At 44.4% G+C, this 16,056-nt stretch overlaps 1 protein-coding gene across 1 annotated transcript in view; it reads right to left on the bottom strand.

The window, feature by feature from the left end:
• Nucleotides 1-16,056, bottom strand: part of COPG2 (COPI coat complex subunit gamma 2) — a 130,216-nt gene that overhangs the window by 52,322 nt on the left and 61,838 nt on the right. The window contains exons 15-20 of the mRNA XM_045855747.1: nt 14,327-14,402; nt 13,399-13,502; nt 12,775-12,900; nt 11,882-11,944; nt 11,297-11,436; nt 10,557-10,728 (exon numbers count right to left, since the gene is read on the bottom strand). Coding sequence (XP_045711703.1) covers nt 10,557-10,728; nt 11,297-11,436; nt 11,882-11,944; nt 12,775-12,900; nt 13,399-13,502; nt 14,327-14,402 — 681 coding nt within the window. The remainder of the gene's footprint in view (nt 1-10,556; nt 10,729-11,296; nt 11,437-11,881; nt 11,945-12,774; nt 12,901-13,398; nt 13,503-14,326; nt 14,403-16,056) is intronic.

Here is a 16,056-nt window from a genome sequence, read left to right as displayed (position 1 = left end):
AATGGGTGGGACCTAAAGAAGTGGTGACATTTCACAGTGATCACTGTACCCCCCCACTGTGCCATTTCAGCAGGGCTGGCAAGGGTGGAGGTGTCACAGGTGGCAGAGGGACTCTGCAGCAGGGAAGGAGAGGAGGATAATGGAACGTCCTAACCAGTGGGGTGTCAGAGGTCTAGTCCTACAAGGTAATGGGAGCAGCAGAGGGTACACAGAACAGAGCAAGCGGTGGGCTGGAAGGGGCAACTCTTTTCTGAAAGGCTGGATCTGGTGGAAACAGGGGACAAGGCAGAAGAGGGCAGACAGCGAGAGGACGGCGCTGGAATCTACACGAGTGTTGTGAAAGGTGCGCACGTGGGTAAGAGGGAAGGACCACGGAAGAATGGTATCTACGGTCCATGGGGTTGGAAGCGCAAGGGTGATGGGCAGGCCGAGTCACAGGGTCTGATGGAGGACAGATGGCGGCAGTGGATACAGGGAAGTAAGAGGAGGAATTGGTGGATGAACTGTTTTGTTCTGTGGGCAAGGGCTTGGTGAAAAGGGACCAGAGAAGATAAAGGAATGTGACGCTGGCCAGAGATAAAATTTAAGTGAAGTAAAATAAAGTTGGTGGTGGCCTGTGGAAGCACTAAGTGACAACAGATATTTTCGGGAGAGAATGCAGCCTGCTGAGGGGCTGAAAGAGTGTGAGCAGGGAGAACAGGTGTCTGGAGGGAGCACAGCCCTGTGGAGAAGGGAGGGCCCCATACGAGTAAGTGGCAGGTTTAGGGAGCTCAGGAGATGCAGGGGGCCCAGGAAGAGACAGGATGGTTCCCCTTGTTGGGGATAGAAGTGACACAAAGTGCCTGTAGAGAAACGTCTTGGGAAGGAGAGACCTAAGGGGGCCTCAAAGCACAGTCAGAGGAGGGTCATCCTCCAGAGACAGAGAGGGTGCTAGGAGACGTTCAGGAGGGTGGAGACTGTAGTGCTGGGGAAGGGAGCGGGCTGGACACCCACAGAAGGAGCAAGGAGAAGAGTGAGGTGGCAGGTGTGAATCCAGGCTGATCTCAGAGGGAGCAAACGGAAGGTAGTTTAGTTTTGGGACCAGCCAACATGAGATGTGCTTTGGTGAAAGAGGAATGGAAAAGGGATGGCATTAATCCTTGCTTACCCCAGTGGCGAGCAGTGGATGTTCTTGTAGCCTTGACTTACAAAGCAAGAGCAGAACGTTCCCCAGGCTCTTTATCATAGATGGAGCAGAGATGGGGTGCAAAGTGGGAACAGGGGTCAAGCCAGGAGTCGGGTCTGGCTTGCCAGGGCTGGACTGGAGGGCAGGTTGGCATCAGTGGGGTTGCAGGTGGGGTTGAAGGACGGGAGCCAAGCTCCATGCACGGGAAAATCTTCTCGTTTATTGGAGATGTGCACTGATTCCACGTCCCATGTTGAGGGGATGATGACTGGTTGAGGAGAAAGAGGGGAAGACCAGGGGATGCACCCAGAGAGGTCACAGGAGAGCAGCTGCAGGAAGGGGGAAGGGAAAGGTCTGGTGGGTGGGAAACACCCAAGGACCACAGGGGCTCTGCAGTGGGAAGGTGACAGGTGTCTGTGAGGAGGAGGCAGGAACAGAGTAGGGACAATAGCAAGTGCTAAGAAGGATCAGATTTGGGCCAAAGCTATTTTCACAATGCCTGAGAGTCATGAAGAGTGGGGGGAAGTAGTGTGTGTGTTGTGTGTGAGGGGTGGCGAGTGTGAAAAACTGATGTCCCACTGGAGAATGGGGTTCCCACTGGAGAATGGGGTTCAGCAAAGAGTAAATATGAAAGGGACTCGGGTGGCACAGAGGAGAGTGCCGGGACAGTGTGAGAGTGAGGAGATGCTGGGGTCGTTGAGGAAAAGGTGTCTGTGGCAAGCAGCAGAAGGTTAGAGGCACAGGGAGAGTGCAGCCCAGGAGTCAGGTGGGCTTCCACAGCAGTGATTCTTCCCGGGGGGTGGGGGGGGTGAATTTCACCCAAGGGTGGGGGTGAAATTCACCAGAGGGTGGGTGGGCACGCCCTCCAGGGAGGCCTATCACAGCATCTGAGGGGGAGCAGGGCTCTGCTCAAAACAACAAAACCAAAAAAAATTGAAAAAAACAAACCCAAAAAACACACCCAAAAGATGTTGCTGATAGGCCGCCTTGGGGGTCATGCACCCTCGGGTGAGAATGACTGGGTGGAAGGGCAGAGGGGACAGACAGCTGGGCAGAGAGGTGAGGCAGGAGCAGGTGGGCCCCGGAGTCAGGGTAGGTGGAGGCATCAGAGTCAAGACTGTGAGACATGGGGGCAGAGGAGCCTGGACCAGGCAGACAGCAAACAAATGGATGTAGCCGAGAAGGCACCTGAGAAGATAGATGGGGGCAGGGGTGGGCATTCACCCACTGTGAGTAGGGAGTGAGGCACCAAGGTCTGGTCCTGGAGGTGGGCCCTCGGAGGAGCAGGTCTGAGGGAGAGGGAGTGAGGCAGGGAGAAAGTAGGGGTGGGGATGGGAGCAGAGTAGCTGAGAAGATGTACACGCAGACGGAAGGCACAGTGGGGTAGCAGGCAGCACTGAAGAAGAGCATCGTGGAAGACAGAGTGTGGACGCAGTGTCCTGGGCTCTGCAGATCCAGACTCAGCTCCCCGGTGTCAGACGTTAGGCAGCAGGTGCAGGGCAGTGGCAGGGCTGATGGCAAAAGTCTAACAGTGATAAGGAAAGGGTAGGGATGGTGATGTCTGTGGGACTGGGAGGTAACCATGGTCGTGTTCATGGGCTGTGAGCAGGGGTCGGCGGCGACGGTGCGGATTCAGTCCGGTGTGTCGAGGAGGAGGTGAGTGAAGTGCGGTGGGAATGAGGTGGGGGACCAAGAAAGGAGCACACGGAGGACCGCTAATTGCAGCCCTTAGATTCACAGACTGTAGGTGCATGTGTGTCCCACGGCCCAGGTAGAAGGGCAGTTCTTTTGCTCTTCATGCAGTTAGAGGAGCACAGTAGGAAGAAATATAGTAGAAGAAACCCATGCCACTGCAGGGGCATAATCGTCAAAACCGAATCGTACTGGCAGACACATCTATCAGTGGAACAGAGTAGAGAGCCCAGAAGTAAACCCATGGCTTTACAGTCGGTACTTGGCAAAGAAGGCAAGAACATACAATGGGGCCAGGACTGCTCATTCAAGAATTGGTTTTGGAAAGGTTGAATAAATATAAGTACATAAAAAACCAAAAAAAAAAAAAAGGCAACTAGACTACCTTCTTATGTCATACATAAGAATAAACTAAACGCTCAAATGTTAGACTTGAAACCATAAAAATCATCAAGAAAACACAGGCAGTGATATCTTAGACATTTCTCATAGCAACAGTTTTTCTGATATATCTCCCCAGGCAAGAGAAACAAGTGGTAAAATAAACAAACAGGACATCAAACTAAAAAGTTTCTGTACAGCAAGGGAAACCACCAACAAAATGGAAAGACGACCCACTCAATAGGAGAATGTATTCGCCAATACTCTGGTTAGGGTTAATATCTAAAATTTATGAACAATTTATAAAACACCAACCCCACCCCCCAACAAACAAAGCAATTAAAAAACTGGCAATGGACCCGAGTAAACACTTCTCCTAAGAGTACACAGAAATGGCCAACAGACATATGAGGTGCTGAACAACAACAATTATCAGAGAAATGCAAACTAAAACCACAATGAGATACCACCTCACACCTGTCGGATTGACCGTTGTCAATAAATCAACAAAGAGCAAGTGTTGCTGAGGACAGAGAGAAAGGGGACCCTGTTTTCCTAGTTAGAACGCCTGGAGCAGCGAGGTGGTTCACTGCTGGCGGGCAGGGCGTAGACCACAAAGCTGGCCGTCCGGGAGCTGAGGACACTTAAACAAAATACGGCTCACAGAAATGAGAAATGGGAGCGGAAGCGGGGAGGAGGACGGTGGTGTGAGTGTGAGCGCAGAGCACCAGATGGATGTCTACAGCGAAGGAAGAGGCAAACGGGACTGGAGGCAGCCCTGAGTAAGATCACGTGGGCATGGATGCCCTCTCAGGGAGGAGGAGAAAGATGGATAGGAGAGGGATGCACCAGCACTCAGGGTGCTGTGCAGGTTGAGACTGAGTGTTGCTGTGTCAGGCATCAGGGCGGCGGGCACTGAGGAGGCGTGAGGAGGGCAGAATGCAGAAGTGCTATGCTGAAGAGGAAAATGTTAGAGAAGCTGAGAAAGACAGTCACAGAAGAGTGTGCACAAAGGGGCCTGCATGGACACATGGAAGGTTCCAGGGAGTGACACCTGCAGGTCCTAGTAAATCACAGCCGGGCCCACAGGATGTGACCATAGGTCACCAGTGGGCCGGAAAGGGTGAGACTAGCATGTGTTGGAGAGACTCCACACGGAGAAGCGGAAAAGCAGGGAAGGATGGGGAACCTTAAACCAACTGAGTGTCATAGGTCTAACCTGAGACTAGAATATGGGCAGCAAAAGGGCACAGGCGGAGAGACCTAGTGGGGATGGTGGGGACCTTGAGGATCTTGCTCTGGAGGCTGTATCCAGGGACAACAGACAGGACAATGCAGAACAGGAAGGAGAGAGAGAAAAGGGTCTTAAAATATGCAGGTGGGTTGTACAGGGAGTGTGGCTAAGAGGGAAAGAGGGCAAAGGGGAGATCCAGGCAGTGTCAGGAGGGTTGGAAGGGCAGGGATGGCAGCCATAGGCATAGCAGGAGGCCTGATGTTGGAGATATGGAAGCAGTGGAGGGAAGGAAGAAAAGGAAGTGGCAGGACCTGATGTATTGTTCTGTGGGCAACACCATGAATGATACAAAGGGAAGAGAGAAAAGGAAGGCAGGCATGATGGCAAGGCTAAGGAATTGTGAGCATAAACGGAAGGCAGTTGAAGAACCTGATGAGTGACAGAAAGATGGTTTTAATAAGAATGCAGTATGGCAAGGCCAAAGATACTGTCACAATAAAGGGTAGAGGGTGGAAGGATGGCAGGGATAAAGAACAATGCTCTAATGCAGACTGGGGGCTGGGGCATGTTGGGCATGAAAGGGTAACTATGGAGGGAATGTGGCAGTTCCAGAGGACAGTGCCAGGAGAGTGTGAGAGTGAGGAGATGCTGGGGTCGTTCAGGAAAAGGTGTCCACAGCAACCAGCAGGCTAGAGGCACAGGGAGAGTGCAGCCCAGGAGTCAGGTGGGCTTCCACAGCAGTGATTCTTCCCGGGGGGTGGGTGGGGGGTGAATTTCACCCAAGGGGGGGTGAAATTCACCCAAGGGTGGGTGGGCATGCCCCCCAGGGAGGCCTATCACAGCTTCTGAGGGGGAGCAGGGCTCTGCTCAAAACAACAAAACCAAAAAATTGAAAAACAAACACAAAAACACACCCAAAAGATGTTGCTGATAGGCCGCCTTAGGGATCATGCACCTTCGGGTGAGAATCACTGGGTGGAAGGGCAGAGGGGAGACAGCTGGGCAGAGAGCAGGGGGCCCTGGATCCAGCAGACAGAGCACACAGATTAGCTGAGAAGGCAGGTGGGTGTGGGCTGGGATTCCCCATCGGTAGAGAGTGAAGTGTCAACAGAGTTCTCCCAAAGAAGAGTATGCTCAAGTGTAACTATGAGAGAGGTGGGAGTGGCAAAGGAAGTTGGTTCATGTGGATGTGAGGGTAGAGCACCGGACCTAGCATGTCCATGCAGAAGGAAGGGGCAGGTGTGATGGGGGACAACACTGAAGGAGATGATCAGAGAGAGAGGACTGCTAGGAGAGGAAGGAAAGGAGCAGGGGTGGGCAGCAGTGCCCAGGACCCTGTACACGTCAGGACTGAGTGTAATGGTGTCAAGGCTAGGAGGTGACAGGAGCAGGAGCAAGGGGGAGGGCAGAGGGTGACAGGTAAAAGGAGATTCAGAGGAAGTAGCTCCCTGAGAGTTGTGTCAGAAAGCATGCAACCAAGGGGTCTGAATGGTAACATAGAAGGTTACAGGGAGCAAAGCTTGCAGGTTGTGGGAGGAAACAATCATCTGCCCACAGGGTGTGAGCAGGGGTTGGGGGGTGGAGTGTGGGGATCCAGTGCAGTGTGTCTGAGGCAATGGCAACCGAATTGGAATGCACAGCAGGTGAGGGGATGCACAGTTGGTTCATGGTTCCCCAATGAAAATGTGCAGAAGTGGAAAAAAGTGGTTAAAATGAAATTGGGATTAAGTCAACAGTATACATATTAAACTATTCTCAGAATTACTGGGGAACATTAGAATGGTTATGATGCACTGTGTTGCCTGTTAAACTCGATCACAATTAATGGATCCCAATGGAGGGAGCATGAGCTACATTTTCTAAAGGAAATACAAGAAATATATAAAAGAAATGATTATATGGAAATTGGTGGCTGCCCAAAATGTCTGTTAGGTAATCACATCCAAGTGGGTCGATTCAGGAGAGTAAATGGTCATATGGAGGTAAATTTCTCAAGTGAGACCAGAAGGGAGCGGAGCAGCAGCAACCCTCAACACTGGCACTTCTGGCAGCCAACGCTGAGGGTGTGTGCGGGGGGATGGTGCTGTTCTGCATAGTAAGAGTAAGTGAAGGAGGAGGTTCACACAGGTTCACATACTACTGGATCTGTTCAAAGGCTAGAGAGGTTGTGACCCAAGCCTGGGTGGTTCAACAAGCAGAGGCTTTTTCTAAGGCCAAAAGAAAAAAGAGGAAATGAATGGATATGCCATGTGTACACTGCATTCTGGAGAGAGTTATCATTTGAGAAACGCAGCAATAAAGATTCTGGATTTTGACCATGGCGATGTGAAAGAGGAACATGAAATAGGAAGACAGGTTGAATGTATGAAGGGAATGTTGGAAACTTCAGTGTTCGATGAAAGGCGGATTAGTTACAAGATGAACGAGCAGGTGAACACGGAGGTTTCCAACTGGGAATCCTGGATAATCTCATAATGGGTCAAATTGGAGGAATATTGACTTAAGGCTAGACTGATAAAAATTCTAGTGACAAAGGTGGGGGAAGTGGTGATTGAATAGTAATGTTTCTATCCTGTTTTAGTATTTGACTAAAAACTCCAATTATGTGCTTTAGCTTGAAAGAATGCAAAGTTTCATCAAGGGTCATTAATATGGATGCCAGTGAGTAGATGGAGGTGAATCAAAGCAAAGAACTCAGATCAATTTTACTTAACTTGTAGATTTAATACAGAATGTCAGGGGTTAATGTGGTTAAGACTGAACACCAAATAATGGAACAGAGACTATAGAATCAGAGAAGAGTCCGGCATCCATTCCTGTGATAGCCAGTTAATCTGGAGGTTCAAGGAAGTGTAGGCGGAAGTCCAGAAGTGGAGTACACATGGAAGAGTTACGGATTGGTATTTGGGAGGCAGCGTCCACAATGAAAAACAGAAAAGTAACTCACATACATGCATTGTTAAACTTGATCTTAGTATATGGACATTTTCTTTTGAAGACTTTAAATTTGCTGAAATGGTTTGAGGTGAGAAATATGACACAGTAAGGCCTGACAGTCCAATAATAAAAGCTATACAGTTCTGAGTAGGTAACAAGACACAAAGTTAAGTCGGTAGGCATATTACAGAGGACCAAAGTGGGGAAAATTCTGTAGACTATTACATAGGCACGTTGTTACTGGTGCAATAAATATTCAGCAGAAAGTTACTCAATGGGAAAGGACGCTAAGAAAGAATGCTGCCTTGAAGGCTATTCTAAAAATTGTCGAGTAAAGGACTAACTGCTGGATCCAGAATACATGGGAAGTAGGACTAATTGAATTGAGACACTCATTCCAAATTTCCCATAATTGGAGGGAAAGAGTTAAGATAATATCTTGATGTTGGATAAGGAGTTATGACAATATCTTGATGTTGGGTTATTCAAGTACGTTTTTCAGGTGGTATAGTTGTTTGTACACTTTTTCATCTTGACAACAAATAATCCTGAGAGGCTTCTAGAGATCAAATAACTTGTCCATGACCACACAGTCTATATGTAGCAGAATCACAATTCAAATCCCAATCTGTCTCTGAAACCTATATTCATTTCTATTATGCTCTACAATTTTCAAGTTGAAGGAAATCATGATCTATATAATTTCTTTTTCCCGTCTGTGATTATAAGGAAGTATATTTTCTGAGATGAGACAAAGTAGAGGTGATCTTCAGGTGATTGGTAAAATTTGGAATATTTAGGAAAATGCAAAAAAGAAGGGATGGGTAAAAGATTTTTATTACCATCTATGTCCTGGTATTTCACTTCTATCCATTACACAGCAAAGAATTTGGATTGGCCATGGATAAAAAATTCTAGAATTTCTGACAGGCAAAGGAATAGAAAGGAATGTTTTTAAGCAGGTAAATGTGGGTCAAACTACTAACAAAGTTTGAGAAGTCCAGGTCTTGAGACAAAATTCTATTTCTTTTCTCCAAGATGCAATGACAAGAGTTTATAACTGACTTTTAGCACCAATTGGCAAACCTTTGAGTTTAACAGATAAGAAAATTCTCCAAATGCCAAATTTTTATAAATAAAATACTAACAAACCATCAAGCAAAAGAGCCCATTAGCCAGCAGAACAAAGGTTGAAACCTCTGGGCTAATTTGTAAGATCTGTCTGTGTTTTTAAAAAATTAACCCCTCATTGAAGAGGGGTAAGAAAACCTCCCCTGTAATTCCTCTCTTTGTAGAAATGTTTTCTGTTGTTGTTGTTGTTTTCTCCTGAACTGTATGTAATTTCAATATTGCTGTTTTATGTATTTTGATATTGTAAAACTGTATTTATTGTATTCTATTGAGACATTCCCTGGGGTGTGAGGCACCGGAGTTATCAGTTAATCAAGTGAACCTGGGAAATGGAAGAGCTAGTATTCTCAGTTGGGAAAGCTGGATTCTTCAATGGGTTCAGCATTTCGCTTTCCTCTAAAATTAAGTGGCAACGTAACGGCATTACTTAAAAACCAGAAACGTGGTGAGAAGTATACCACAGCAGGAGGAATTCTGAAACAAGGAGAAGAGGCCACTTGAAGAAACTGATAAAAGTGCAGAGTATCCCAGGATGATGGCGGAAGCCGCAGGGCTACATTAAGATTGGGCCCACTTACTGGTTTGGAACAAGAGTTGATAAAAACTAACTTTATTTAAGAGTACGGCCAGCTAAATTTCTGGCTGGTGGACATACTTTAGATAATTCTAACTAGAGGGAAACAGACCAGGAGAGAAAGTGAAGCTAAAAGGGAACGGAACGAGAGAAACCTCATAAAGGGATAAGGGAGGTAATGAAAGGTTAAAGTCAGATGGCCTCATGCTCGAAGGAGAAATCCTGGAGGCCAGATTGGAAAGTGCCTTCCTAACCCAGCGGGTTATGGATCCAGGGTGGCTGCAGAGTACCAGTGCAGGTCCATCCAGGGGTAAGAGGAGACAACCTAGGATTCAGACCCAGCAACAGTGCCAACTTGAATCTACCTCGTGCTAGAGTGAGTAGCCTGGTCTATCATCCGACGCAGATAAGATTGGGCAGGGCTCCCCAAACCAACATCTGAAAAGGGAGTTCGGAGAGGGGCTCAAAGAAGGCAGGTTAAGCCCCGAATGTAACTGAATGATGACCAGGGATAACAATTTACTAGTACTTTTACGATTTCTTGTAACTCTGTATCTTCCCCTGTATTTGTTAACTTTTATCTGTTTTTTTTTCCTGTACTCGTAGTAAAAATTGTTTTTCTTGTACAAGTAGTAAAAATTGTTTTTTCCTGTACTAGTAATAAAAATTGCTTTTTCCTGTACTAGTAATAAAAGTTGTTCAAAACATAAACACAATGTGTATACTTATTTCTGAGAAAACTGGGTAACAACTGTGAATACTTCGCAGTATACATACTTCCGAGTACAGGAAGAGAAGTACTCAGGTGGAAAAATGGGGGAAAGAAACCAAGTACAAGTACTGGACATTCATAAGAGAACACAGAAGACCTCAAATCCCCAAACCCATGAGTACTATTATTGGCACAAGACGCTAACTCTCCTCCCCTGCTCACACTGCATATAGGTCAAGGAAAGAATGACAATGCTATTCCTCAGCTGCGGACACACCAGTGTTCGTTAGACACTCAGGCTGAGACCTACTCTCAGATGCCAGCCTCACCCTATAGGCCCCTCAAAAACAATGTATTTTAAAATGCCATGTATCTACTAAATAAGCGGCCCTTAGCGTGCCCTGGAGAGAAACATCAGGGAGAAGCACAGGAGACACAGGTATATGAACCCTCATCAGCAGTTACATTGTTCTACCAGAAAGCCCAAACTCCTGTTTGGGCCACCCCTGTATGTATTCAGCAAATTTTACTTAGGAGATTTAGTTACCAATAATATTTCTGCAGTGCTAATTTTATAAATATAAGTATATAAATGTACCATCACTATCATAACATATTCTGGAAAAGAACCATAGTCTTCAGCCCCAAATGCGTGTGCACACATTTACGCGCTCAAGTGGTAATGCACTGTTAATCATATAAGCATCTCTTCCCTTCCGTGGGTCAGTACCTGCTGAAGAGTCATCATCAGGCAAACGGACAAGAGTGTAACATATTCCAGGTTGATTGTAAGTGAGGCTGGGGGCTGGGATACAACACAGCACTTCATAGGAATCAGATGGTTCCACCTGCACTGTCACTTTCTCCAGTAGCTGGTCATTGAGAGTGTTGGTACAGTCAAACTGAAAAGTCAACACAGAAAAAAGTTATGAAGGACAAGAGCTGTTTGCGAGCAAGCTGTTCCTTCCTCCCATAACCCACAACTGAGCTCTGGAGCCCACTACACTTTCTCTCTGTAAACAGCACTGCAAATCTCCACCTAAGATTGTTCTTCAGGCAACAGCGATGGCCTTATATTCCAGGCCCTCGAGCTTGTATTACTCATTAGGTTTTTTCCTCTTCCCCGAAACTTAGTTCTACCAAACAAGATGGTAGATGTCTGACGGATTTCAATCTGATTCTTGGAAGCTAAGTTCTTAGAATATCCCCCTTCATTTACCCCAATGTGAAATGATTATTATTTTTTAACAGGTTATACTTTATGTTGTCCAACTTCTTCAGACATTTTGTTTTTGAGTCCTTTTCACTTATAACTCACCATATAAAGGCATCTTTGTAGCCATGGGAGTTAGAAAATAAAATAAAAAATGCTGCCAAGCTCCTTCTGTATAAAAGGAACCGGAATCCCAAACAAAAGGGGAGTGAACACTTGTCTCCAAGCACAGGAGCCAGTGAGGGCACTGATCTCACCTGGAACACAATGTGGTTGGTAAATGTGTGCTTGATACAACGAACAAAATATTCCGTCTCTTCTTCTGTGAGTTGAACAGGCTCAGAAGACTTGAATAAGGGTCCTAGATTCATAAATTCAGGAATACCAGCCAATTGTTCTATCAAGAAAAAGGAAAGAAAAGAAGGAAGTAAGCAAAATAAGAAGACAGGGAAAGACATGTTCTGGATGTTTACAATATTTTAAGTTCCCATAAACTTACTAATAGTTAAATAATATGTCCCCAAGCTTTACTAAATCTTTTAAGGAGTTTACATACTCAAGCACTAAAACCAAAAAAACCTATATTCCTGATTTCTTAGAATTTCAGTTCCCTGTTAACCAAGCTACAAAAAAAGAACATTCCCACCTAGTACGTTCATTAGCTTTGGCTATTGGAAAGTCCCATGGCTCCAGGTGGCCCCAGCAACTGCGACCTGTATATTCAGCCACACAATCATTTCCTGTACTAAGAATTCACCAGACTGAGTGAAAGTAGTGGTGGACTTTGTCATATTTACAGTCTGCGGTGCAGACTATTACTTCTATCCATCAAATTATCATACCTTGGAAAATGTCTTGCCTGGAAGGAGCCAACTTCTCTGGTTTAGTAGCCATAAGTGCAATTTCTACAAAGGCAGATAAGAGGAATCAAGTGAGCTTCCCTTCCACTACCAAGCTGAAAATGCAGACAAAAACGCCAGGGCAGAAACTTTTAGCAGGCATAAAAGGAGCCATAGCTAAGTCACACCAGCAGGCTTCTGCCACCTTTTTTAGAGGGACATTCAAATTAAAATGTATTTAGTGAACGTATTTCGTGATATAATAAAGTAAGCGCTAAAAATATAGGATTTGCTTTAAATGGGCCAGGATGTACAAAAAATACTCTTAAGGAACAATTCATAAAACAAATCTTCTCGTGATTCATACAGGAAAAATTACTTGTATAGTATCAACAGAAAAACGAAATGTTCAAAGTCAAGAATATTGTTCATTCTCAGTTCTGACCACTAAACATTTGTTCCTTTCCTTTTTTTTGAGTTTTAAAGTTAGATATGCCTTGGGAATATATATTTTTCAAAAATCCAATATTTCATATTTTTTATGATCTTGTCTCACACATCTTTTGAGATAAACCTCCAGAGCAAAATTAAGAAATTACCAACTTTGGGAAATAAAAATAGGTAGTAGCACAGCTACTGTCCTGAGACGCGCAGCAACGATAGGTCCCGATGCTGTCCCATGGGCGGTGAGACAGAAAAAACTTGCAATCTGGGCCACGCTTCACATTATAGCTTTTATGCAAAAACCAGGAAGAAGTTTTTAAAAACCTAATTAAAAAATGATCTTCTAAAAGATCTAGAAATTTGGAATGACAAACAGAGGAAGGATCAGAGAAAATATGCTAATAAAATATGCTATACAGAGAGAAACTAACAGAGTGAAGTGTTTCCATTACCTGCTTTTTGCTCAAAGACAGGAGCCATAGCAAGAGGGACAGACTTCATGTCAAAGGGTTTCTCTGAGGGCTCCAGTGTGTACTGGTGTAAGGCCTTCTCCATCCCTGGTACAGAGACTGTCAGACCTATGAAACAGAGAAGTCTCAGCACTGTAACTTCCTGCCAGAGAGGCCCAGATTTATACTCTTTATCTATGCTTTCTGAAGGAAAAGAAATATAGCTACATACTTTATAACCTAAATAATTAAAAGTAAAGGGTATTACATAGAACTTCCTTATAATTTTATCCAGGGAAGCATGGGAGCAGAGCATAAGCATTTTCAACAAAATGTAAATACCTTCCAGAAGAAAGTGCAACTTAGCCACATGGGAACAATGGTAGCATAAGAAAAGGGAGAAAAGGTAAACCCATCCAAAAAGGAGTTCAAGGAGGACCTGAAATAAGCAATATTCTTTGGGTTTTTACATACTTTAGGGTTCCCTAAAAATGGAAGTGCATCCAAAGACAAAAACCAAGCATTGTGCCTAGTGAAGTCAGCTCTTATGTAAATCATAAGATAGGCTTCCAAAATACCACCTTGGGAACAAAAGTACATTTGTCTACATCCTTGGCTCTCACTGACCATTGAAGATATATGTAGCATTCAGTGCCATCTGCCTCTGCTGCAGCACATTCAGATAGAAGGTAGCTCTGTCCCGTACCTCATCATCAGTATCCATCATACACCTGTCCGGGGGATACGAATAGGCATGTCACAGCACCCTAAAGATTCCCAAGACCTTCACCACCATACCTAAAGGACACAATCAGGCCATCTGATACTACCTTATTATAAAAGAACTCCACAATAGTCAAGGGTGTATCCTTAAATCTTCATAAATCTTGGGCAATGGTATCAATTGGTAAAGAAATACTGCCATTATGGATCAAAAGCGCTATATAAGTAGGCACTAAAATAATTAGGAAGAACACAATAACATGAGAGCAGTTTGTAGTCTTTTCTTAGATCTGCAACCACAGGATCCTGGTAAAGATGCAGACTTCTTTATCATTAAGAAGTGTGACTATTAGACGTTCTAAGGATACTAAAAAGCATTCAAAATCCAGGCATTGTTGCTATTCAAATGGCAATTTGTTTCATTTAAACCAGTCAGCCTTTGGCTTGTAATTTTTCTGCTTCAATCACAAGATGTAATCACAGATTTTGCTAACACCAAGTCTTTTCCTCATCAAATAGGGAGTCATGGAGACCATGAAAAGCTGATTCTACTTAATGAATGACTTTGAAGTTGGCCCCTATTATACAAATTGAGGCCCATGCTTTTAAGTCACTTTCTCAAAATCACACAAAGAGAAATTCAAAGTCAAATTTTATATGTATTGAGCGTATAAAATTTGCTAGAACAGAACAAAAATGCCATTTGCTCCTCACTCACTCCATCAGCTCTACTCCTAAGCCCTGTAATGCATTTGATATGGTACAATGAGGAACTCTCTATTCAGCAATATGGAGGTTCTTTTCTTTTTAAAAAAGACATTCTTTTACTCACCTTTGTAAGAGTACAAGGATGCTTGGAAGAAGATTCTCATTCTGAGCCCCAAATTTAGCCAAAGCACTCACAGCAGCTATAATAAAGCATAAAATGAAACAACAGCATTAAGTAACAATCGTTCAAAAAATATTAAAGAAGCTTCCCCATGTTTAGTGGGAATAAACTCACTTATTGTTCTATTGTTTCTTGATCTTATTTCATTGGCCCATTTAAGCATAAACAGAAACCTGCCAGCCTAAGAGCTCTGAATAGGAAAATCCTCAATGCATTGTAGAAAAATAATCATATGTATTTCTTTTACGAGCTATCCTCCACCCTAACCACAACCTCTTATATAATACACTGATATAATTAAGCTCTAATCTCAAACAACCAGCTCCTAGCATGAAATTTGCCCTATTATTGAAACTCACTCTACTCAACAATGATCTATTACTCACCTAACTTTTGTAAGAAACTCTGGTAGATGCTAAAGTGTAGAAAAATAAAAGACCAAGACCCTGGCTCAAAGGAGATGTACTCTAGTGGGAAAGACAGGTAAGTAAAAACATAATCACCACACAGCATAGTAAGCCCATGATAAAACTACATCCAGGAAGCCAAGTGAATAATTCCTTTATTTAAAGGAATTTAAATAAAAATTTGTGAAGGAAAAGTAAGACAGGAAGTTAACATATTACTTAAGCTAAATTTTGAAGAATGAGTAGAATTAGCCCAAAGGGAAAAGGGAGGAAAACAGTATTGGAGGCAGACAGAATGACAAGTGCAAAGGCCCTCAACCCAGAGAAGAAAGGACGGTGTAATACTGGACCTTAGACTCCGGAGGGGAAGGCTGAAGAATAGAACCCAGGCTGGAGGGCAGGAGGGGACAAGTGAGAGATGAGAGATAAAACAAAAGCAGACTGTGGTTTAGCCTCCAAGTTATTATCAAAGGATGTTAAGTACAGGATAAATCTGTATTTGTAGCAGAGTGTGCCACCTGGAATTTGTAAGCAGATTTTGTACGCAACGACTGCTTCTGTAGCAGAGTGTGGAGAGCAGACCCATCTGTATGAAACTAGAAGCCCTCAGACTAGTTGGGCACCTGAGAAGAACGAGCGCCTAAAGCAGCACCCACGAACATAGAGAAACAAGAGAATGAAGAAATATGAAGGAGACAAAACTGATAGCATTTTGCTGAAGAACAAACAGAAGGGGTTGTAAAACAGTGGAATAAATTTCTGCCTTTGCAACTGAGGAAACGATAAAGGTGGAGATTTCAGTTTGGGTGAGTCTGCACCTCAGGCTGAACGGCCTCCGATCACTGGACACACGCGTCGAGGAAAAGACACATGAGTGCCATGTCATGGCCTGTCAGCAGAGCTCCGAAAAGAATCGCCAGAAAAGAAGGTGTATGTTGAGAAGACAAACCCCTACAGAAAACTAACACTTCAAGGACTGGGAGAGAAGCCCTACGAGTAAGACTGGGAGTGACGGAAAGATGCTCCCGGGGAAGCGGTGGGAAGAGTGCCGTGAAGTGTTTCCTCAGCAGCACATGCAACTGCCTGAGAGGGGAACTAAGACAAAAACATTACATTGTCTAACTTGATATCCAGCTAGCTTTTAAGTAATATTTTTTTAAAAATCGCTTCAGAGGATTTTTACGGGAGAAGCTACATTATAGTGAGTTAAAGAAAATGGAAAAAAGTCCACGGTGGCAGCTAGTAGTAGCTACTTCAAGGTTATCA

The sequence above is a fragment of the Phyllostomus hastatus genome, unplaced genomic scaffold (assembly GCF_019186645.2).
Source record: "Phyllostomus hastatus isolate PE091 unplaced genomic scaffold, TTU_PhHast_1.1 phas_scaffold_114, whole genome shotgun sequence".
NCBI classification, from domain to species: Eukaryota; Metazoa; Chordata; class Mammalia; order Chiroptera; family Phyllostomidae; genus Phyllostomus; species Phyllostomus hastatus.
The sequence above is the reverse complement of the archived record's forward strand: the minus strand, read 5'-3'. Positions and strand labels throughout refer to the sequence as shown.